Raw genomic sequence first — 23903 nt, forward strand, 5'->3', positions numbered from 1 at the left:
TGAGCCCAGGAGTTCGAGACCAGCCTAAGCAGCACAGCAAAATTCCGTCTCTGCAAAAAATACAAAAATTAGCTGGGTGTGGTGGTGCACACCTATAGCCCCAGCACTCAAGAGGCTGAGGTGGGGGGATGGCTTGAGCCTAGGAGATGGAGGCTGCAGTGAGCTATGATTGTGCCACTGCACTCTAGCTGGGGTGACAGAGTGAGACCCTGTGTTAAAAAAATTTTTTTTTAAATGAAAAGGCTGAGCGTGATGGCTCACACCTACAATCCCAGCACTTTGGGAGGCTGAGGCAGATGGATCACATGGTCAGGAGTTTGAGACCAGCCTGGCCAATAATTTGGTGAAACCCCATTTCTACTAAAAATACAAAAATTAGCTGGGCGTGGTAGTGGGCACCTGTAGTCCCAGCTACTCAGGAGGCTGAGGCAGGAGAATCGCCTGAACCCAGGAGGCAGAGGTTGCAGTGAGCCGAGATCGCGCCACTGCACTCTAGCCTGGGCGACAGAGTGAGACTCTGTCTCAATCAATCAATAAAAAAGAGAAGGACGCTTTTCCTCAGAGAGAATGACATTCAGTACTAACAGCCACAGCCAAGGAAAGTGACATGCCAAGCCTCACCACACCAAGAAGGGTAAACCACCAGGTGGTCACAGACAAACTGCCAGGGACACCACTTGCTTGTCACTTACTCTCTTCAACACCAAGAACCTCCAATGCTATGATCCTCAACCTAATCTTTTACTCAGTTTGTATTATACTATTACATAGATCCCATCAGTTATTTGCAAAATACGTAAGGCACAAAGAATAACAAAACAATATGAACCCACCGTTCAATTTAAGGAAAAGTCCATCACTCCTGAAATTCTCTGGGTGCCCTTCGCCAACCCCATCCCTTTCCCTCCTCCCTCAGAAATAACTGCTATTTTGTCTTTTGGGGTTATCATTTCCTGGCCTTTTTTTTTTTTTTTTATAGTTTTACCATATTTGTTTAAGCAATGTAGGTATTGTTTAGTTTGGGACGTTTGTGAACCTTACACATATGGACTCCAGTGAATTATTTTGTGATTCACTTTTCACTTGATGTGAAATGAATCCACATGGTTATGTGTATCTGCAGTGTATTCCTTTTCACAGCTGTGTAGTATTCCATTGTGTCTATACCACAAATCATGTATTCATTCTAATGTTGATGGGTATTTATTTGGGTTGCATTTAGAGCTTAGAATCAGGCTGTTGTCCACTTTATACATGTCTCCTGGGACATATATGCAAAGATTTCTCTGCTATTAAATCCTGGGAATGGCACCGTTGGTTTACAGGGTATGTTCATTTTTATACTGCCAAATTGTTTTCCAAACTGACTATAACAATGTCTCACATCAGTATAGCAATCTTATTTTAAATAAGAGTTGTCAGTGAATTCTCAGAAATTGAATTCTAGGCCGGGCACAGTGGCTCATGCCTGTAATCCCAGCACTTTCGGAGGCCGAGATGGGTGGATCACGAGGTCAGGAGTTCAAGACCAGCCTGACCAATATGGTGAAACCCTGTCTCTACTAAAAATGCAAAAATTAGCTAGGCGTGGTGGCGTGCACCTATCGTCCCAGCTACTTGGGAGGCTGAGGCAGGAAAATCGCTTGAACCCAGGAGCAGAGGTTGCAGTGAGCTGAGATCACACCACTGCACTCTGATAGAACGAGACTCCAACTCAAAAAAAAAAAGAAAAAAGAAATTGAATTCTAATTCATTTTTAATACTCTTTTTCTGATTATAAAAGTAATATATTCAGAGTTTAAAATGCACATATCACAGAGACAGTCTAGAATAGCCATGGATACCAACAGCAGCACTAATACACATAGCACTGCTGGTATATTCCTCCAGAATTTCTTAATATACATATGAATACACATAAGAGTGTAGTGTATTTTTAAAACACATATACTAATATACTATTCAAATTATTTTACATTTTGCTTTTTCTAAATATGTCATGTACATTTTCCCATATCATTGCATACAAGCTACTTCACTCTACTGTCAAGTAAAATTCCACGTTTTTTAAAAGGACTGCTACATTTTATTTTATTTTATTTATTTTTTTGAGACAGAGTTTCACTCTGTTGCCCAGGCTAGAGTGCAGTGGCAAAATCTCGGCTCACTGCAAGCTCCACCTCTCAGGTTCAAGGGATTCTCATGCCTCAGCCTCCCCAGTAGCTGGGACTACAGGCGTGCACCACCATACGCAGCTAAGTTTTGTATCTTTAGTAGAGACGAGCTTTCACCATGTTGGCCAGGCTGGTCTTGAACTCCTGACCTCAAGTGACCAGCCTGCCTTGGCATCCCAAGGTGCTGGGTGTGAGCCAGCACGCCCAGCTAGGACTGCTACATTTTAAAGAGGAAGAACTGTTCGGGGGACAAACGTGAGAAAAAGAACAGGGCATCACAATTTTTAAAAATGACTAAAAACTAGCTTTCGGTCATATGTACCTTTTTTTGTTTGTTTGTTTAAAGTTTATTCTTGACAATAAGAATCCAATAATCTGAATCAATGAAAAGCAGAAAATAAGGGGGATAAAGAACAAGATGGGTTGTTGTTTGTTCGTTTTATTTACTCTTTTCCTAAGCAAGCTAACACAAGGTGGTCATTTATTTTAAAGTTTAACTCAGATCTGTTGCTTTTACACCCTCTATCCCACCTCAGTGGGAGAGAAAAACAGGGCACTAAAAATGGAGCCAAGCAGCGTCAGCCGCAGGAGCTGGATGGGGAATTTGGAAAGCCCCAGGCAAGGTGGAAAGCTGTTTTATACCACATGGGTGTGGAGAACCACTCACCAAGGGACTTTCCACTGCTCCTTAAGGAGGAGCCAACTCCCAGATATTCACGGAAATGTTCCAAGCCAGAGAGCTCCATGGCACATGGAACTTCTGTTCATGTCACTTTGGCCTGAAGTGACTTTTTGGAGTAACTACAGCTGAAAGAACAGGTTGATGTTTCTAATTCTGGGGATTCAGAAGGATCTTTACCCCTCTCTCCCTCAAGGAAAACACCCCAGTTGTCTTTCATCCCCAAGAAAACTTACATCACAATTGGCTCGGCCCCCATTCCCACATCTCTGCTCCCTCAGGGTCTGTAAGAAAAGAAAAAGGCAGGTGTCCTGTGAGGCTCTCCCCAGCCCTCTCCCTCAGCCAGAGGCCCTTTGTGAAGGGGAGCTCCTGCCACATACCAAGTGTTTGAATTCTGCAGAGAGGCTGCCGTTGTTGGATTCTTCCATGTTCATCACTTTTGTGTTTGTGCCCAGAATGTTAAATTTCCGGGATCTGAATCACAGGGGAACAATCAACTATGTAGGTGACTGAGTAGCCGGAGGATGAAGTTAGGTTAAACAGAACAAAAGGAAGCCTCTAGGCTGAACTTACCCTCTGAGAGCTGCAACGTCCCCAGAGTCTCTGTAAGAACACAGATCGTTGTTAATAAAATAGGCTCTGTGTTTCTTCAAAAAGCCTACTTTGACCACCTGCTATTTACTCTCATGAAAAAACCTCTGTGTTCCTGGGCATTTCTTTAAACTATTCAGTTACAGGTGATGAGCGCAACATAACACCTTTGCGTAGCAGGCACAGTTGATTGCCTACCACCTTCATCAACTCCCTTATTTCATTATTTTCCAGTGCATTCTCATGAAATTTCCACATAATTACATCAACTAAAAATAAGTATGCATTTTATCTTTTCTTTTTTTTTTTTTGAGACAGAGTTCCACTCGTTGCTTAGGCTGGAGTGCAATGGTGCGATCTCGGCTCACCACAACCTCCACCTCCTGAGTTCAAGTGATTCTCCTGCCTCAGCTTCCCGTGTAGCTGGGATTACAGGCATGCGCCAACACACCTGACTAATTTTGTATTTTTAGTAGAGACGAGGTTTCTCCATGTTGGTCAGGCTGGTTTCAAACACTCGACCTCAGGTCATCTGCCCGCCTCAGCCTCCCAAAGTGCTGAGATTACAGGCGTGAGCCACTGCGCCCAGCCACATTTTCTCTTTTCTTTTTTGAGACGGAGTCTCTGTCGCCCAGGCTGGAGTGCAGTGGTGTGATCTCGGCTCACTGCAAACTCCACCTCCCGGGTTCATGCCATTCTCCTGCCTCTCCTGAGTAGCTGGGACTACAGGTGCCCACCACCACGCCCACCTAGTTTTTTTGTATTTTTAGTAGAGACGGGGTTTCACCGTGTTAGCCAGGATGGTCTCGATCTCATGACCTTGTGATCCGCCCGCCTCGGCCTCCCAAAGTGCTGGGATTACAGGCGTGAGCCACTGCGCCCAGCCCACATTTTCTCTTTTCTAATGTCGTCAAAGGGTATATGTATTTTACATCCTGAAAGGTATTATGAAATTTTGAGTATTCCATTATATGGTAAAGTGTGGAACAATTAAAAAAAAAAGAGATCTATTCTTTCCACATGCTATGTATGGAAAGAATATATAACAACGTTTCGGTCAACAACAAACTGCATATATGAAGGTGGTCCCATAAGATTATAATGGAGCTGAAAAATTCCTACTTCATTGAGATGTGTTACAATTGCCTACGGTATTCAGCACAGTAACATACTCTACAGGTTTACAGCCTACCACCAGTAGGCTCTGCCACATAGCGTAGGTGTGCGGTAGGTTCTGCCACCCAGGTTTGTGTAAGGACTATATACTCCACAATGTTTGCACAACAAAATTGCCTAATGATACATTTTGCAGAATGTATCCCAGTCATTAATTAACACATGATCTCAGTCTTATATATAATATGCATGAATGACATGTACAAGTAAAAAAACTAAACAAAGAAAAAGAGGGACTGGTTGTCACAATAGCAACCACAAATCAAATCTGTGCCCCCAGCTTTGTGGCTTTGTTCAGACATGTAAATGACAATGCACCCCAAGCCTTTTGAAAACTTTTGTCCACAAAATAAGATCTCTGAATAAAGATAGAGTCTCTAGTTCAAATGATGTCTATCAAAGTTCTCATTTTTCTATTCCTCATTTGAAAAAAAGAGCTAAGATAGGAGTACTTACTTGTCAATGCACACTTTAATTTTAAGCTGATAATTCAACTCAGGGAATTTGACCAGCAACCTATTTAAAAAGAAAAAATCCAAGGAAAAAAAGTCAGTAAACTCTCCCATAACCTTTTCTTGAAGAAATGTAAAATTCATAATTCTTCATTTCCAACAGGTAAATAGGCCAAGCTATCTATAATTATAGGCTCACATCTATAATCTCAGCATTGTGGGAGGCCAAGCTGGGAGGATCACTTGAGCCCAGGAGTTCCATAACAGTCTGGGCAACAAAGTGAGAGCCCACATCTATAAAAAATTTAAAAATTAGCGGGGTGTGGTAGCATGTACCTGTAGTCGCAGTTACTCAGGAGGCTGAGGCAAGAGGATCACTTGTGCCCAGGAGTTCAAGGCTACAGTGACCTATGATCATGCCACTGCACTCTAGCCTAGGTGACAGAGTGAGATCCTATCTCTCTCCCTTTCTCTCTTTTTTTTTTTGAGACAGAGTTTCGCTCTTGTTACCTGGGCTGGAGTGCAATGGCGCGATCTCCATTCACTGCAACCTCCGCCTCCTGGGTTCAAGTGATTCTCCTGCCTCAGCCTCTCAAGTAGCTGGGATTACAGGCGTGCGCCACCACGCCCAGCTAATTTTGTATTTTTAGTAGAGACGGAGTTTCTCCATGTTGGTCAGGATGGTCTCGAACTCCCGACCTCAGGTGATCCACCCACCTTGGCCTCCCAAAGTGCTGGGATTACAGGCGAGAGCCACTGTGCCCGGCCCCTATCTCTCTCTTTAAAAAAATTAAAATAGGGCCAGGCACGGTGACTCACGCCTGTAATCCCAGCACTTTGGGAGGCCGAGGCGGGTGGATCACGAGGTCAGGAGTTCAAGACCAGCCTGGCCAAGATGGTGAAACCCCATCTCTACTAAAAATACAAAAATCAGCCAGGCGTGGTGGCAGGTGCCTGTAATCCCAGCTACTTGGGAGGCTGAGGCAGGAGAATCACTTGAACCCAGGAGGCGGAGGCTGCAGTGATCCGAGATCACATCTCAGCACTCTAGCCTGGGTGATCAAGAAAGACTCCATCTCAAAAAAAAAAAAAAAAAAATAGGCTGAGCACGGTGGCTCACACCTGTAATCCCAGCACTTTTGGAGGCCGGGGTGAGTGGATCACCGAGGTCAGGAGTTTGAGACCAGCCTGGCCAACGTGGAGAAACCCTGTCTCTACTAAAAATACAAAAATTAGCCGGGCATGGTGGAGTGTGCCGGTCTAGCTACTCAGGGAGGCTGAGGCAGAAGAATCGCTTGAACCTAGGAGGTGGAGGTTGCAGTGAGTCGAGATCGAACCACTGCACTCCAGCCTGGCTGAAAGAGTGAGACTCTGTCTCAAAAAACAAAAACAAAAACAAAAACAAATTAGCCGGGTGTGGTGGTGCGCACCTCTAGTCTCAGCTACTCAGGAGGCTGAGGCACAAGAATCACTTGAACCTGGGAGGCGGAGGTTGCAGTGAGCTGAGATCATGCCACTGCACACCAGCCTGGGTGAGAGTGAGACCCTGTCTCAAACAAAAACAAAAGATGAGTATCACCCCTTCAAGCCAAAGGTACTGAGAAAACATCTAAGAACTAACAACTTGAAGCTGTGAGAGATTCACAAAAGGATAATCAAAGCCATATAATGAAAAATATTACAGGAACACATGCTGTGCAGCTGGCATTTTGTTCTATTAATCCTGAAACCCAACACCATACTAATTTTCTGAGGGAAATTTCGCTGCAGAAGGTCAAAACGCCAGCACACCTGTTCTGACTTGAGTGTGAAAGTAACACCTCACCCTACAGGCCCACCACCCACCTGCCCTGGGGCCTCTCAGCTTCCCCATCACTGAGCCTTACTCTTTCCCTTAAAATCCACAGGGAAGAGTAGCCTCAAAGAACAGAAAATAGACAACATTATTTTGTCCCTTGGGCAGAAGGAGAAGCTGTGGCCTGAGACTCCAGGTCTACAATCATAGGAATATGCCCAGGTACCTTCAAAAAGATGACTGCTCTTTTGCTTTTGACATCAGAATCAGAAAGCAAGCAGATAGTATGGCAACAAATGTCATCCCCGCAACAGTGTACTGCCTGTGACACCACACCTGGAAAGAACGACCCTGGCCACCAACTCTACCCTCGCCCTAACAGTGTCCCTCTGTAAAATCTGTACTGAAAACGGAAGTGGCGTGGCCTACCTGACTTTAGTAGTGAACTGAACGCCAGTCTTGATGACGAGGGGCCGGTCAGGATGCATGGGCATGCAGGGCTGCCGCTCCACCACAAAGGCACTGAGGAAAGAGAAGATGGGCTCACGTGCCACGGCCGCGACCAGAAGTCAGCCTGCCTCTCACTCTACCACATGAGTCTTTAGGTATTTTTTAGATGAGGGAAAGGGACAAGGATGCTAAGTTACCTTTTCATTAAGTTTCTAAACAGCTCCACGATTCTCTCCTCCAGCATCGGCCGGTGCTGTACAATGGGGTCCCCTTTGTAGGAAACTTTTTGCTGCAACTCCTCCAGTTTCTTAATTTGTTGACGGGTCTGAAGTTGAGATTCTGCTAATGACGTTATCCTGCCAATAAATTAAGAAAGGTGCTAATTATCAAAGTGAATGTATACAGGTGAGATGGAGAAGGGGAAGGAAATACTGAAGACATGGAGACCACTACAATAAGAACAAGGAATTTTTTTATTGTGGTGAAATATACATAGCATGAAATTTACAATTTTTCTTTTTTTTTTTTTTTTGAGACGGAGTCTCGCTCTGTCACCCAGGCTGGAGTGCAGTGGCGTGATCTCGGCTCACTGCAAGCTCCGCCTCCCGGGTTCACGCCATTCTCCTGCCTCAGCCTCTCCGAGTAGCTGGGACTACAGGCGCCCGCCACCACGCCCGGCTAATTTTTTTTTTGTATTTTTAGTAGAGACGGGGTTTCACCGTGGTCTCGATCTCCTGACCTCGTGATCCGCCTGCCTCGGCCTCCCAAAGTGCTGGGATTACAAGCGTGAGCCACCGCGCCCGGCGAAATTTACAATTTTTCATCTCAAGTTTACAGTTCAGTGACATTAAGAAAAGAGGAATTTTTCACCATGTTCGGTGGATGCTGAAAAAATAAATTAAAAAAGAAGATAATTTATTATTTACTTATTTACGTTTTGAGCTGGAGTGCAGTGGTGCAATCTCAGCTCACTGCAACCTCCATTTCCCGGGTTCAAGTGATTCTCCTGCCTGAGCCTCCTGAGGGATTACAGATGTAAGCCACTGCGCCTGGCCTATTTGTTTATTTATTTTTTTGAGATCGAGTCCCACTCTGTTGCCCAGGCTGGAGTGCAGTGGCACAATCTCAGCTCACTGCAACCTCCGCCTCCCAGGTTCAAGTGATTCTCCTGCCTCAGCCTCCCAAGTAGCTGGGATTACAGGCACCCACCACCACTCCTGGATAATTTTTGTATTTTTAGTAGAGATGGGATTTTGCCTTGTTGGCCAGGCTGGTCTTGAACTCCTGACCTCAGGTGATCCATCCACCTCGACCTCCCGAAGTACTGGGATTACAGGTGTGAGCCACCGTGCCTGGCCAGAAAATAATTTATTTTACCTTTTATTACTAGTCCCTTCCTAAAATCTCAAATTTCTAAGAGGGAGCCGGGCATACAAGAAGTATTAAAATTTATACCACTAGGAGGCATTGATGTAGTTATCACTGGAAAATGACAAGCATCTGAGCCCAGATATGCAGAACATGAAATATGGAATTTAGCACTTACTTTACTCATCCTAACTTGTCTATGAACATAAAGACTCAGAAAAAGAGATTAGACAGCTCCCAAAGATGGGTTTGAGCCAGCTCTGTCACACACTATCTGTGCAAGCTTTGCCAGGCCCTTCACCATCATGGGCCTTAGCATCCCCTTGCATGAAGAGAAGGGATTGAACTACATGAGCCCTTTCTTTTCTTTCTTTCTTTTTTTGAGACAGGGTCCCACCCTGTGGCCTAGTGCAGTGCAACGGCATGATCATAGCTCACTGCCTCCTCCAACTCCTGGACACAAGTGATCCTCCCACCTCAGCTTCCTGAGTAGCTAGAACTACTGTGCCACCATGCCTGTTTAGTTTAGTTTAGTTTTTTGAGATGGAGTCTCACTCTGTTACCCAGGCTGAAGTGTAATGGCACATGTCTAGTTTTTAAAATTTTTGTAGGGATGGGATCTCACTTTGTTGCCCAGGCTGGTCTCAAACTCCTGGGTTCAAGTGATCCTCCTGACTCTGCCTCCCAAAGCATTGGGATTTACAGGCCTGAGCCATGACACCCAATCCCCATAAGCCTTTTCAATGTCAGCCTTCAACTGATCAAAGGACATGACATTATGTTTCAAAATATTGATAACATGCACAAGGAATAAGTGAATAGAAAGGGAGAAAAAGCTCATTAAATCTATCTCCAGGAATAGAGAATATTAGGCCAGGTGCAGTGGCTCACACCTGTAATCCCAAAAATTTGAGAGGCCGAGGCAGGTGGATCTACTAAAATACAAAAAAATAGCCAGGCATGGTGGCATGGGCCTGTAATCCCAGCTACTTGGAAGGTTGTGACTGAGAATTGCTTGAACCTGGGAGGAGGAGGTTGCAGTAAGCCAAGATCATGCCACTGCACTCTACTGGGTGACAGAGTGAGACTCTGTCTCAAAAAAAAAAAAAAAAATAGAGAAATTTAGCATCATTCCATCATTCTTTGATGGTTTATCACTAGTGTAACAAAGACCAAAAGACCAGAAAGACAGAAAGTGAAAGGAGAGGGAGGGGGACTACTGCAGGGATTTCTGAACTCCCCAACTCTTTTCTGGCACTTCTATCCTCCCATTCCCAGAACTTAAGCTTCTTCGTTCCCTGGTCAGGAAGCATTTAAAACTGCTTTCAGTAAATTAACAACACTCGGGGTTAGTGAGGATATGAATAGACAGGCATTCTCATGTAGAGTTGCCCTAAATTTCCAGTGCAGGCCCTGTATCTCAAGTTTCTCCTAAGGCAAGCTGGTCCAACATGCTCACTACAGGGCCTTGCACATGAAGGGTGTGCAGTAAGATTTGCTGGATGAAGGTAAAAGTGCAGATTACAGAAAAGCATATAAAGAAAGATCCTGGGCTGGGCATGGCAGCTAACATCTATAATTCCAGAGCTTTTGAGAGGCCGAAGTGGGATGATCCCTTGAGCCCAGGAGTTTGAGACCAGCCCAGGCAACAAAGTAAGACCCTGTCTCTATAAAAAATTTAAAAATTAGCCAGGTGTGGTGGTGCATGCCTGTAGTCCCAGCTACTGACAAGGCTAAGGTGGGAAGACTGCCTGAGCCCAGGAGGTCAAGGCTCCAGTGAGCCATGATTGCATAACTGTACTCTAGACTGGGTAACACAGTGAGACTTTGACTCCAAAAAAAGAAAAAAAAAAATGATCTTGCTAATATAAACTGTATAAATTTCTATCTTTATGTGTATATACATAATGTGTATATACATAATGACAGATGTCTAGATTGAGCGTCAACTAAAATTTTTTTTTTTTTTTTTTTTGAGGCAGAGTCGCGCTGTCGCCCAGGCTGGAGTGCAGTGGCACAATCTCGGCTCACTGCAGGCTCCGCCCCCCGGGGTTCACGACATTCTCCTGCCTCAGCCTCCCGAGTAGCTGGGACTACAGGCGCCCGCCATCTCGCCCGGTTAATTTTTTTGTATTTTTAGTAGAGACGGGGTTTCACTGTGTTAGCCAGGATGGTCTCGATCTCCTGACCTCGTGATCCGCCCGCCTCGGCCTCCCAAAGTGCTGGGATTACAGGCGTGAGCCACCGCGCCCGGCCCGAGCGTCAACTAAAATTTTAACTACTAGTACTGCTAATGATTTGATTTAAAAATGTTTTCTTCTCTTGATTAATTTTCTGTATTTGAATTTTTTCCCTTAAAAAGGGCATGCGTCGTTTTAGATTACTAAAATAACTAAAATTAAAAGGTTTGTCTATCTGTTAAATAGTTAAACCAAAAGCCTTAACTGAATTATTAAGTAAAATATACTTAAAACACAATAATAAAAATACATTTTTTAAAACGAAGTTTCTCCAAATAAAGTAAAAACTTTATTTTATTTATTTTTTTTTTTGAGATGGAGTCTCACTCTGTCGCCCAGGCTGGTTGGTGTGCGGTAGTAAGATCTCGGCTCACTGCAACCTCCGTATCCCAGGTTCAAGTGATTCTCCTGCCTCAGCCGCCCAGAGTAGCTGGGACTACAGGTGCGCACCACCATGCCTGGCTAATTTTTATGTTTTTAGTAGAGATGTGTTTTCACCATGTTGGCCAGGCTGGTCTCAAACTCCTGACCTCAAGTGATCCGCCCATCTTGGCCTCCCAAAGTTCTGGGATTACAGGTGTGGCCACAGCGCTTGGCCAAAATAAAGTAAAAACTTTAATTCTTGGGCTAAATTTGAATATGGAAAAGTCCCCACGTTGGAGATATAGTACCAATTCTGTGGGCCTGCAGTTAAGATCAGAATTCACTCTAGCTTTCGAGAAAGAAAGGAAAAGCTTCTTTCATCCTTTACCAGTTTTCTAGCCGATCTAGGCAGATGTTGGGCGGGCCTCCAATGCAGGCAATCTGTTGCCGCCTCTTCCAGTCAGCCAGCTCCTCGTCCGTGAGAGTTTTCTGCACGTACTCCATCGCTGACAAAAGCCCCGCCAGCTCACTCACGATGCTCTGGTTGGAAACCAAAACAAAGTCAGAAAACATTTCCTCAGACCGTCTCTAACCACATTCTTTAGTCAACTCCAGAGCAGGAACTTCTTAGAAACCAAGCAAGTTCTGCCACAAGACGCTGAAATCCCGCAAGTGAGCGAGACACATGGGGGAAGTGGTCCGACCGATGCCCTTACTCTCCGCATCTGGTCCAGCGCAGTGAGCATCTGTTCCAGCTGCTGCATCTTCTGCCTGGTCACTGACTGGTTGTTTCCATTCAGATCTTGCATGTCTGCGAAGGAAGAAAAAACTCCTTGAGCTGCGGGAATACTCCTTGACCTGAGGGAATACTCCTGTCCTTAATGACCAGGCTCCTTTGAGCACCCGTAACTCCCTTGCGCCCCGCCCGCCTTAAGATCTAAACAGAGTTAAGACAGATGAGTCTTTCAACTCAACAACACCAACTCACTTTCTAGAGATTTTAACATCTCTAATATTCACTTGCCTCCTTGACTCTTCAGGGTTTTATAGTTGAAATCAAAATCATCCTGGAGATTCTCTACCACTTTCATTTTCTGTTCTAGATCCTGTTTAAAATAAGCAAACAAAAAAACAGAAGTAAAAAAAGATTTCCTTGGGAACAGAAAAAATAAAGTTTCTGAGGAGAATTCAAATGAAGACAAAACCTCAAAAAAGATACATGCAGGACCTGCAGGCAGTATCCCCAAGAGAAGGCTCCCTGGTGGCCAGGCGCAGTGGCTCACACCTGTAATCCCAGCACTTTGAGAGGCTGAGTTGGGAGGATCACTTGAGCCCAGGAGTTCGAGATCAGCCTGGGCAACACAGGGAGACCCCCATCTCTACAAATTTTTTTTTTTTAATTAGCTGGGCATGGTGGTGCACGCCTGTGGTCCCGGCTACTTGGGAGGATGAGGTGGGAGGATGGCTTGGGCCTGAGAGGTCGAGGCTGCAGTGAGCTGTGATCATGCCACTGCAGCCCAGCATGAGTGGCAGAGCAAGACCCTGTCTCAAAAAAAAAAAAAAAAAAATTAATAAAAGCTCCCTGCCCGAGGCTTGTAACTTGCATCACCTGCACTCTCTTCCGGACATCCTGAAGGTGCTGTTCCAGCATCTGCTGCTTCTCCGTCACCACGGCTGCTGTGGGGTGGTTGGCCTGGCCCCCTTGCTGCCAAAAAGCAGGTCAATGCACATGTGAACACAGAAATATGGGGAGAGGAATACCTCTACCCAGCTTCCATCCCACCCTAATTACCCTTCTTGTTTGGCTTGAGAAGCTGCTGCCATCACGAGAGGAAGGGAAACAGAGGCAGTGGTGCTGTCACTACACAGGTGACACTACACAGGTCATACCATAAATCCCCTCTATGGCACTAAGAGACCACATGTTCAGCTAAGACATGGTATATGCCTTCGAAAAGCTCATGGGCAAGTATGTCAAAAAATTCAAAACAATTTATGACAGCAGATGTTGGATGTCTACTTAAACGTGGTGTCCAGTATATTTCTGAGGGATAATAAAAAAAGGTCCTACCCTAGGGATGAAATTCCATATCAAAAGATATTATCTCAGGGAGAAGGGGAGGCTGGTACCTTGGAAAAGGTCAAATAGCACATGGAAAAAGAAAAAGAAGAAAGAAGGCTGGATGTAGCAGCTCACACCTATAATCTCAGCACTTGGGAAGGCTGAAGTGGGAGGACTGCTTGAGGCCAGGAGTTCAAAACTAGCCTAGTCAACATAGTGAGGCCCCATCTCGAATGAATAAGTGAATGAATGAATCAAAGAAATAACAAAAAATAAATAGCATATGAAATAAAAATTACAGGTTTGTGCCAGGCGCGGTGGCTCATGCCTGTAATCCCAGCACTTTGGGAGGCTAAGGCGGGCAGATTACCTGAGGTCAGGAGTTTGAGACCAGCCTGACCGACACGGAGAAACCCCACCTCTACTAAAAATACAAAGTTAGCTGAGCTTGGTGGTGCATGCCTGCAATCCCAGCTACTCAGGAGGCTGAGGCAGGAGAATCACCTGAACCTGGGAGGCGGAGGTTGTGGTGAGCCAAGACTGCACCACTGCACTCCAGCCTGAGCAACAAGAGTGAAACTCCATCTAAAAAAAAAAAAAATTACAGGCTTGGGCTGGGCATGGTAGCTCCCACCTATAATCCTAGCACTTTGGGAAACCAAGGCAGGAGGATCACTTGAGGCTGGGAGTTTGAGACCGGCCCAGGGAACATAGAGAGAGACCTCATCTCAACCAAAAAAAAAAAAAAAAAATTTTTTTTTAACTAGCTGGGCGTGGTGGCAGAGTTCTAGCTACTTGGGAGGCTGAGGTGGGAGGATCATTTAAGTCCTGAAGTTTGAGGCTATACTACAGCCAGTTTTATGGACAACCATTCTCTTCCTTTCCCATGGTCCCTATCCAAGCCCACAGAATACAAACTTCTTAGAAGTTTTGGGAAGGTGACCCATGCCCCTACTTCTTCTTCCCACAGTGACAGTGACTCATCTGATTGGTAAGATGGAGAGAAAGACTCTATGCACACATAGATCTTCAAAGAACCCAGCACCTAAGCTGGTGCCTCCCTCTTCTCACTCTTGCCTTCCTAGAGCCCACCACAAGCAAGAGCAGCAGCCTGGTTTCTAGAAGCAGGTCTAGAGGGCTAACCCTCTGCCTTCAGTGAGTGTTGGTCTATGGTGGCTGAAGCTCCATATGGATGGCGGGGGTGGGGTGGGGGTGCTGCTCTGCACACCCAGTCTCTCCACCCCAAGATCTAACTCAGGGCACAGGCATTGGAAAGCCCCTATGGTTACCAGCTCAAGCCACACTTTCCATTCTAGTTTTACCAACAATACAGCTGATGTTTTAACCTTCATTCCACTCTCATGTCTATTTCTCAAGTAGGGCTACACTTAAAGGCGGAAAACATGTGATTAATGATCACCCACAGAAACCCATCTCTAATACCTTCGTAAAAAACTTTATTGGCTCCCCACTGCTTCCAGCTATAAACATCTCAGGCCAACACAGAAAGCTTTCACACAATTGATTACTTAAACTTTCCCTTCCTGTGCCTCGGTCACCCCAAACTCCCCACTCTTCCCTGGGAGGTGGAGGTTGTGGTGAGACCCCACACCCTAACTACCCTTCTTGTTTGGCTTGCGACGCTGCTGCCATCACGAGAGGAAGGGAAACAGAAGCAGTGGTGCTGTCACTACACAGGTGACAACATTGCATGCAGTGTGTTTCCACACTCCCTCTCCACCCGCTATCCACTCAGCCTGGCCTGGGCTTCAGCCCAAACACATCTGAACTCGCTCACCTTCAAATTCAGTTCAAATGTTTCTTTTCCTGCGAAATCTTATTCAACTTCCTTAGACAAAATGACACACATCCTCTTCTGTGTTTTTCTCACTTTGAGTGTTTGTGTACTTATAATCCCAACTAGCCTGACAGCCCCTGGTAGCAGGGATTACATCCATTCTTCTGTCTTTAACCCATTCTAGACACTTAAGAGCACGCCAGGTAATTTAAACAGAAAAAATAGCAGTGAGGCCTGGGTTGAGGCCACAAATATCCAACTTATAGCTTTATATCAGGGGTTGCAAACTTTTTCTCTAAGGGACAGAGGGTAAATATTTTTGGCTTCCTGGGTCATACAGTCCCTGCCACAAATAGCCCTGCCAGTGCAGCACAAAAGCAGCCACAGATAATGCATAAATAAATGAGTGTGGCTGGGTTCCGAAAAAACCTCATTTACAAAAACAAGCAGCAGGCTGGATTTGGGCCACGCTCACAGTTTGCAGACCCCTAATCCATATGATTGAAAACATCCTTAGGATACCTTTGGCTTTCCTACCTCCCATGGTAAGTTGGAGCCTCTATCCAAATTGACTTAAACCACTTATTTTTATCTTGTGGAGCAGGATAAAATACAAAGGTTTTCCGCAACAGAAAATCCTAGTGCTGCCTGGGCAAGTGCCTGTGTGCTAACCTCTTGGGCTGCAGGGCAATGCACAGTAAGTGCTATCTACCACCTCACTCACACCTGAGCATATCAGTTTTCTGCTTAAAATTCCTCACTGGGGCCGGGCACAGTGGCTCATGCCTGTAATCCCAGCACTTTGGGAGGCCGAGGAGGCCGGATCACCTGAGGTCAGGAGTTCGAGACCAGCCTGGCCAACATGGTGAAACCCCGTCTCTACTAAAAATACAAAAAATTAGCCCAGTGTGGTGGCTCATGCCTGTAATCCCAGCTACTTGGGAAGCTGAGACATGAGAATCGCTTGAACCTGGGAGGCAGAGGTTGCAGTGAGCCGAAATCGCGCCACTGCACTCCAGCCTGCGTAACAGAGTGAGACTCTGTCTCAAAAGAAAAAAAAAATTATTCACTGGGTCCCCATTTCCTACAGTAATGGTGAGGGTGATGATAGTGATGTCAGCAGCAGCAGAAAGCAGTTAAATTATTTCGCATTTATGTGTCAGATACTGTTCTAAGCATTTTACATGTATGAATTAATTCTATGAAGACGGTATTATTATCACTCCCATTGGTGGAACAGAGAGTAAAAATTGTTTACTTAAGGTTACAGAGCAAGTGGCAGGGCTGTGGGTTCAAATCGAAGCAGTTGGCCCCTTGTGGTAAACTGCTCTTCCAGGGCCCCACTGTTAGGCATGACTAATTAAAACATCATATGGCCTTGACTAGCTCATCTTCCCCGACCCAATCAGATGCTGAACTTTCTACACTTCTCCCAAGAAGACACATGTTTCTGTTTCTGTCTTTGAACGTGATCTTCTTTCTGCCTGGAGAGCTCTTTCTCATCAGTTGATGAGCCCAGGAGTTCAACATCAGCCTGGGAAACATGGCAAGACCCCATCTCTACCAAAAAAAAAAAATTAGCTGGGCATGGTGGCAAGTGCCTATAGTCCCAGCTACTCATAAGGCTGAGGCAGGAGGATCACTAGGGCCCAGGTGGTTGAGGCTGCAGTGAGCTGTGATCACACCACTGCACTCCAGCCTGGGTGACAGAGTGAGACTGTCTCAAAAAAAAAACAAAAGGTTACAATGGTAAATTTGAAATGTTATGTGTATTTCACCACAATTTCTTAAAAAGCAGGGGGTCGGGGAGAAAAAGAAAAAATGTCCCTGATTATAGGATATTAAAGAAGGTAAAACCCCTCACAGAAAGTAAAAAAGTCTCCTATGACCAACTACTTTAATGATTTAGTATATATGTTTCCAGATATTTTCCCATACATACCAATAGTATATGCAAATTGCATACATTTAGTTTTACTACTATGAATCAGATCTTTACTTTCTTTTTTTTTTTTTTTTTTCAGACAGAGTCTCACTCGGTCACCCAGGCTGGAGTGCAGTGGTGCGATCTTGGTTCACTGCAACCTCCGTCTCCCAGGTTCAAGCGATTCTCCTGCCTCAGCTTCCGAAGTAGCTGGGACTACAGGCGCGCACCACCATGCCCAGCTAATTTTTGTATTTTTTGTAGAGATGGGGTTTCATCATGTTGGCCAGGATGGTCTCAATCTCTTGACCTCGTGATCCGCCCACCTCGGCCTCCCAAAGTGCTGGGATTACAGGCGTGAGACATCGTGCCTGGCCCAGATCTTTACTTTCATTACATCTTCTAACAGGTTACTGCTGCTACTGAACAGGGGAACTGCAGATTCTAAAAATATTTATCTTGTATACAATGGCCTTTCTAAACCTTGCTAGTTCCGATTGTTATTGTTAGTTTTGTTTCTCTTGGATCTTCGAGGAAGACCTATCTATCTGTAAATAAGAAGAGTTCTGTCCCTTGCTTTCCAATATTTGTACCCTCATTTCTTTTTCTTTTTGATAGGCTGGATCCCTCAGAAAAGTATCAATGGTAAAAGACATCCTTATCTTTTGCTGTTTTTAGTGAGAATACTTTAGTGTTTCACCACTGTGCATCATGCTCCCTTTGGTTTCTGATAAATATTCTTTCTTTTGTTTAGAAAGATCCTTAATTAAGCCGGGTGCAGTTGCTCACGCCTGTAATCCCAGCACTTTGGGAGGCCGAGGCGGGCAGATCACGAGGTCAAGAGACCGAGACCATCCTGGCTAACACGGTGAAACCCCATCTCTACTAAAAATACAAAAAATTAGCTGGGTGTGGGGGTGCGCGCCTGTAGTCCCAGCTACTTGGGAGGCTGGGGCAGGGGAATCGCTTGAACCTCGGAGGCAGAAGTTGCAGTGAGCCGAGATCACGCCACTGCACTCCAGCCTGGCAACAGAGCAAGACTCCATCTCAAAAAAAAAAAAAAAAGGAAAAAAGGCCGGGCATGGTGGCTCACGCCTATAATCCCAGCACTTTGGGAGGCTGTGGCGGGTGGATCATGAGGTCAGGAGATCAAGACCATCCTGCCTAACAAGGTGAAACCCCATCTCTACTAAAAAAAAATGCCAAAAATTAGCCGGGCATGGTGGCACACACCTGTAGTCCCAGCTACTCAGGAGGCTGAGGCAAGAGAATCACTTGAACCTGGGAGTCGGAGGTTGCAGTGAGCCAAGATGGCGCCACTGCACTCCAGCCTGGACGACAGAGAGAGACTCTGTCTCAAAAAAAAAAAAAAAAAGAGATGAGGTCTCGCTATGTTGCCCCAGCTGGTCTCAAACTCCTGAGGCTCAGACAATCTGCCCGTCTCAGCCTCCCAAGGTACTGGGATTACAGGCGTGAGTCACTACACCTGGCTGTTTCTTAGGTTTTGATGTGAGGATTTTTCCAGCCTCATAAAATAAGCTGAAAACATCTCCTGTTTTCCTATACTTTGGAAAAGTTTGAATGATATTGGAATAATCTGTACTATGAAAGTTTGTCAGAACAGGCCGGGCACGGTGGCTCACGCCTGTAATCCCAGCACTTTGGGAGGCCGAGGCAGGCGGATCACCTGAGGTCAAGGAGTTCAAGACCAGCCTGACCAACATGAAGAAACCCCGTCTCTACTAAAAATACAAAATTAGCTAGGAGTGGTGGCACACGCCTATAATCCCAGCTACTCGTGAGGCTGAGGCAGAAGGATCACTTGAACCCTCGAGGTGGAGGTTGCAGTGAGCCAAGATCACGCCATTGCACTCTAGCCTGGGTAACAAGAGCAAAACTCTGTCTCAAAAAAAAAAAAAAAGAAAGAAAGTTTGTCAGAACAAAACTTTTAAACCATTAGGTCTGTTGGATTTTTTTGGTGGAACTTTCTTTTTTTTAGAGTTTTTCAATCTATTTTTATGATTATTGATCTATTTAATTTCTTTTCCTTCTTTTTTAGTAGATCTAATAATTTATCTTATTATAAAGTTGTTTGATTTTCCATTCCTCCCAGACCAGGGATTTGTTTTGTCTCAGGTCTCACCTGGGCCGCAGTGGCTGCAGTCTGTAGGAGGCGTGATTCTTCCCACAGGCACCGGGCCACAATCCGGGCAATCTCCATTGGCTTCTCAAGATACCTGCTCTATAAGTAGGAGAGAAAGAGAGTGAAAATCAGCAGCAGACCATGGAGATGTGGACTGAACTGTGGCACCTTAAAACTAATGTATTCATCAAGGAAAGCATTTACTCTAGGAAACAACGGAACAAAGGCTTCAGAGCCTGGGTGAAGGCTCTCTGTCGCGGCGTCGAACGGGAGGTCGTTACTATTTCTGTAACAGAAGGCACATTAGCCTGAGTCTTTTTTTTTTTTGGAGACTGGCTCTCGCTCTGTCCGCTAGGCTGGAGTGCAGTGGCGCAATCACGGCTTATTGCAGCTTCGACCTCCCTGGCTCAAGCAATTTTCTCACCTCAGCCTTCTGAGTAGCTGGGACTACAGGTGCATGCCACCACAGCCAGCTAGTTTTTTTTAAAAATTTCTGGCCGGGCGCGGTGGCTCACGCTTGTAATCCCAGCACTTTGGGAGGCTGAGGCGGGCGGATCACGAGGTCAGGAGATCGAGACCACGGTGAAACCCCGTCTCTACTAAAAATACAAAAAAAATTAGCCGGGCGTGGTGGCGGGCGCCTGTAGTCCCAGCTACTCGGAGAGGCTGAGGCAGGAGAATAGCGTGAACCCAGGAGGCGGAGCTTGCAGTGAGCCGAGATCGCGCCACTGCACTCCAGCCTGGGCGACAGAGCGAGACTCTGTCTCAAAAAAAAATAAAAAAATAAAAAATAAAATAAAAAAAATAAAAAATTTCTGTAGAGATGGTGTCTTGTTATGCTGCCCAAGCTGGTCTCAAAACTCCCAGGCTCAAGCAATCCTCCCACCTCAACCTCCTAATGTGTTGGGATTACAGGCGTGAGCCACCATGCCTGGCCTTGTCTGAGCCTTTACACAGTATGCTATCCTGGTCTTGCAGGGAAGCTACTGACTTAGTCAAGAAGTATCCCATTATGGTCAAACCTTTAACATGTAACAGTGAGGGTCATCTTCCTATCAGTGGACCGGGTTAACATGCTAACATGTATGATTAACATACAATCACTTTATTACTTCAACTATGACGAGAGAAGTGATTCTCAGGTAATGATGCTCACGGGTAAACATACAGAGCTTTGAGAAAGGGCTAATTACTTCTCCTGTGATTGAAAATACAAGATAGATTCTCATTACTTAGCCAAATGAGAAAAGAAATGCTTCCGGGAAAGAATGCTAACACCCGACTCTACGGATCCTGTTTCTCCTTGTCCTCAGTTTCTCATCATACCTGAAGAAACTGCTTGATTCTTCGTAGATTGTGCTGATAGAGAACATTCGACTCTTGCAGGAAGCGGCTATACTGCTGGTCAATCTCTCCCAGGAGATTATGAAACACCAAAGTGGCATGTGATTCTTTGCTGGCCGCATATGCCCTAGGAAAAGGAACAATGATAAAGAATGGCTCTGAAGCCGACGCATACACACAAACACAGAAATCACCATCAAGAAAGAGGAAAAAAAAAAAAAACAAAGCAAACCTGATGCTATAACCCATTCATCATTTTAGATTCTTCTTGCTCAGCAATAAAATGCCATCAATTTAATAATTATTAACAATTATTCCAGGCCAGGCACGGTGGCTTACGCCTGTAATCCCAGCACTTTGGGAGGCCGAGGCGGGTGGATCACCTGAGGTCAGGAGTTCCAAACCAAACTGGCCAACGTGGTGAAACTCTGTCTCTACTAAAAACAAAAAATTAGCCGGGTGTGGTGGCGGGCACCTGTAATCCCAGCTACTCAGGAGGCTGAGGCAGGAGAATCGCTTGAACCCAAGAGGCAGAGGTGCAGTGAGCCGAGATCGCACCACTGCACTCCAGCCTGAGCTACAGCCAGACTCCGTTTCAAAAAAAAAAAAAAAACCCACAAAACAAAAACAAATTATTCCAGATATTATTACCCACTCTCATAATCTGTTGTATTTGTAAAATATTTGAACAAAGTAGACAGATACACTGTTTTGCTTTAAACTCTCAATTAACTCTGGTCAGATTTATTAGTACAAATAAGTAATCCCAGGCTGGGATGGCCTATCTCCAACATCTGTGAATCACCTTCTGGCCCTTCACCAAATCAGAGTACGCATTCTGGAAAAACCAGGTCATATTAACACTGGCCTGAATTAAACCAAAATCAGTAGGTGAGCCTGAGCATATTAAAGTGAAGGAAATAGTTGCTGGACGTCTGTGCCATTATCTCCTCTATGAATGGAATCTATTTCCCTTATCCTGTGATCTAGTTTGGCTCTACATCCCTGCCCAAATCTCATACTGAAATGTAACCCCCACTGTTGGAGGTGGGTCCTGGTGGAAGGTGACTGGATCATGGGGGTGAGTTTCTCATGAATGGTTTAACACCATCCCTGTTGATACTGTCCTCGAGACAGTGAGTTCTTGTGAGATCTGACCGTTTAAAAGTGTGTGGCGCCTCCCTCTTACTCTCTTGCTCTTGCTCTGGCCATGTGACCTGCCTGCTCCCCCTCTGCCTTCCGCCATGATTGGAAGCTTGCTGAGGCCTCCCCGGCATCGGATGCTGCTATGCTTCCTATACAGCCTGCAGAACTATGAGCCGATTAAACCTCTTTTCTTATAAATTACCCAGTCTCAGGTATTTCTTTATAGCAAATTGAGAACAGACTAATACACCCCTGTGTCTCCTTCCTTTAACTAAAGGGGAATTACAAGTATCAACCCAAAGTTCTAGCTAAGACAGAATTCATATTCAGAGAAAAAATATGTCTACCGCATCACTGGATTATCAGAATATATAGAGGATCTGCCCAAGTAAATGAGGTCCAAATCAACCTTCAAGACATCCACCACCATACAGGCGGTTTCAATGTGTCAAAGACAGTTGCCCACATGCCCTTCTAATATAAAAAAGGCTTTACAAGACCAAAGGGTGCCACTTTATCTCCTGATCTCATTTTCCCCATCACCTGTACCCATACATTTTTTAATGAAACAGCAAAGCATGACATTAAGAGTTCATGTCTCTTGACTCAAATCGAAACCTAACAATTTGGAGAGTCTCTTAAGAAGGACTTACCAATCTTGACTCTCAATCCAAGGGGCCAGAAACTGCCGCAGCTCCATTGGGAAGCTGTCACTGTAGAGCTGATGGAGCTGCTCCAAGTACCGTGTGTCAAGCTGCTGTAGCTGATTCCATTGGGCCATCCTGCTAAAATCAGGGGTCCCAACTGTAAACCAAAGTGTGCATATGGTCACCACAAGTCCCAGTAGGGGTAAACAATCTAGAAGTAGCCATTGCCCAACACAGGTGTCAGGTCCGTGACTAGGGATAAAGATGCTCTGGGGAGGACCCTGCTTCTTTCTCCTAGTTTATTTTATTTTTAAAAAATAGAGATGGGGTCTCTATTTTTTGCCTGTGGCCCAGGGTGGCCTTGAACTCCTGGACTCAAGTGATCCTCCCACCTTGGCCTCCCAAAGTGCTGAGATTACAGGCATTAAGCCAACACACCCAGCCTGTTTCTCCCAGTTTAGAACAATACAAACACATTCACAATCCCCACCTTGGGATAGTCACAGCTCTTTTATTTTTATTATTTTTTAAAGACAGAGTCTTGCTCTGTGGCCCAGGCTAGAGTGCAATGGCATGATCATGGGCTCAAGAGATCCTCCCACCTCAGCCTCCCGAGGAGCTGGGACTATAGGCACACTCATTTTTCAAAAAATGTTTTGTAAGACAAACAAAACATGCCCAGGCTGGTCTTGAACTCCTGGGCTCAAGTCATCCTCCTGCCTCAGCTACCCAAAGTGCTTGGATTACATATGTGAGCCACCCCATCTGGCCACACATCTCTTTTACACTGGGATGACAAGTGGCTATTATGCCAGGTTCTAGAATCCATTATCTACCAGAGGTGTGTGAAATTAAAAAATTACTTAACTCCCAGATTTCTATTCCCTTATCTATAAAATAGAGATAATAATTCCCATTCCTCAGGGGTATTGAGATATTCCTATAGCATCCAGCTCAGTGCATGGCACATGACAGATGCCCAACAAATGTCAGTTCCTTTCTTTCTACTCCACAGCCCTTTTAGTTATACACAGTAAACCTGTACTGTGACCAAAATGTAGAAATTGGATGTTTGGGGTGGGGGAACAGAGAGCTAATTCCAAGACTACAGGTTTAAAATTATAAATGAGGATCCAGGAAGATCTGCCTGAGATTCTCCTACTCAACAAATAGTAACTATTTTAAAAATTGCTTAATGTGGGACAACAGAGAAGGAAAGAAAAATGCCAGGCATAAAAGTTGTCCCAGGTTCAGGGATATCCCAGTGAAATGCTCTGGTATGAGAAACCCAGCCAGCTAATTACCTGTAATCCTCTTTCTGAATAGTATGGGTCATGGAAATACCAATAGAGGCCAAGTCGTTTTAAGAAGTTCTAAAATTAGGCCGGGCGCAGTGGCTTACACCTGTAATCCCAGCACTTTGGGAGGCCAAGGCGGGCAGATCACCTGAGGTTGGGAGTTCGAGACCAGCCTGACCAACTTGGAGAAACCCTGTCTCTACTAAAAACACAAAATTAGCCAGGCGTGGTGGCGCATGCCTGTAATTACAGC

The 23903-nt window shown here is 45.2% G+C and overlaps 1 protein-coding gene across 8 annotated transcripts in view; it reads right to left on the reverse strand.

The window, feature by feature from the left end:
• STAT3 (signal transducer and activator of transcription 3) overlaps window positions 1–23903 on the reverse strand; it is an 80514-nt gene that overhangs the window by 13578 nt on the left and 43033 nt on the right. For 4 of the 8 annotated variants that reach the window (XM_032163662.2, XM_032163658.2, XM_032163660.2 and 1 more), the window contains exons 2-14: window positions 22359–22490; window positions 20542–20686; window positions 19216–19314; window positions 12898–12993; window positions 12313–12394; window positions 12005–12099; window positions 11677–11828; window positions 7515–7673; window positions 7297–7389; window positions 5077–5136; window positions 3427–3456; window positions 3234–3327; window positions 3090–3137 (exon numbers count right to left, since the gene is read on the reverse strand). In XM_032163662.2, coding sequence (XP_032019553.2) covers window positions 3090–3137; window positions 3234–3327; window positions 3427–3456; window positions 5077–5136; window positions 7297–7389; window positions 7515–7673; window positions 11677–11828; window positions 12005–12099; window positions 12313–12394; window positions 12898–12993; window positions 19216–19314; window positions 20542–20686; window positions 22359–22486 — 1281 coding nt within the window. In that variant the 5' untranslated portion in view covers window positions 22487–22490. Of the gene's footprint in view, window positions 1–3089; window positions 3138–3233; window positions 3328–3426; window positions 3457–5076; window positions 5137–7296; window positions 7390–7514; window positions 7674–11676; window positions 11829–12004; window positions 12100–12312; window positions 12395–12897; window positions 12994–19215; window positions 19315–20541; window positions 20687–22358; window positions 22510–23903 lie in introns of those variants that run through there. The other 4 variants (XM_032163659.2, XM_032163657.2, XM_032163664.2 and 1 more) reach the window with 3 other exon arrangements.

Source organism: Hylobates moloch, unplaced genomic scaffold, assembly GCF_009828535.3.
Source record: "Hylobates moloch isolate HMO894 unplaced genomic scaffold, HMol_V3 SCAFFOLD_10, whole genome shotgun sequence".
NCBI classification, from domain to species: Eukaryota; Metazoa; Chordata; class Mammalia; order Primates; family Hylobatidae; genus Hylobates; species Hylobates moloch.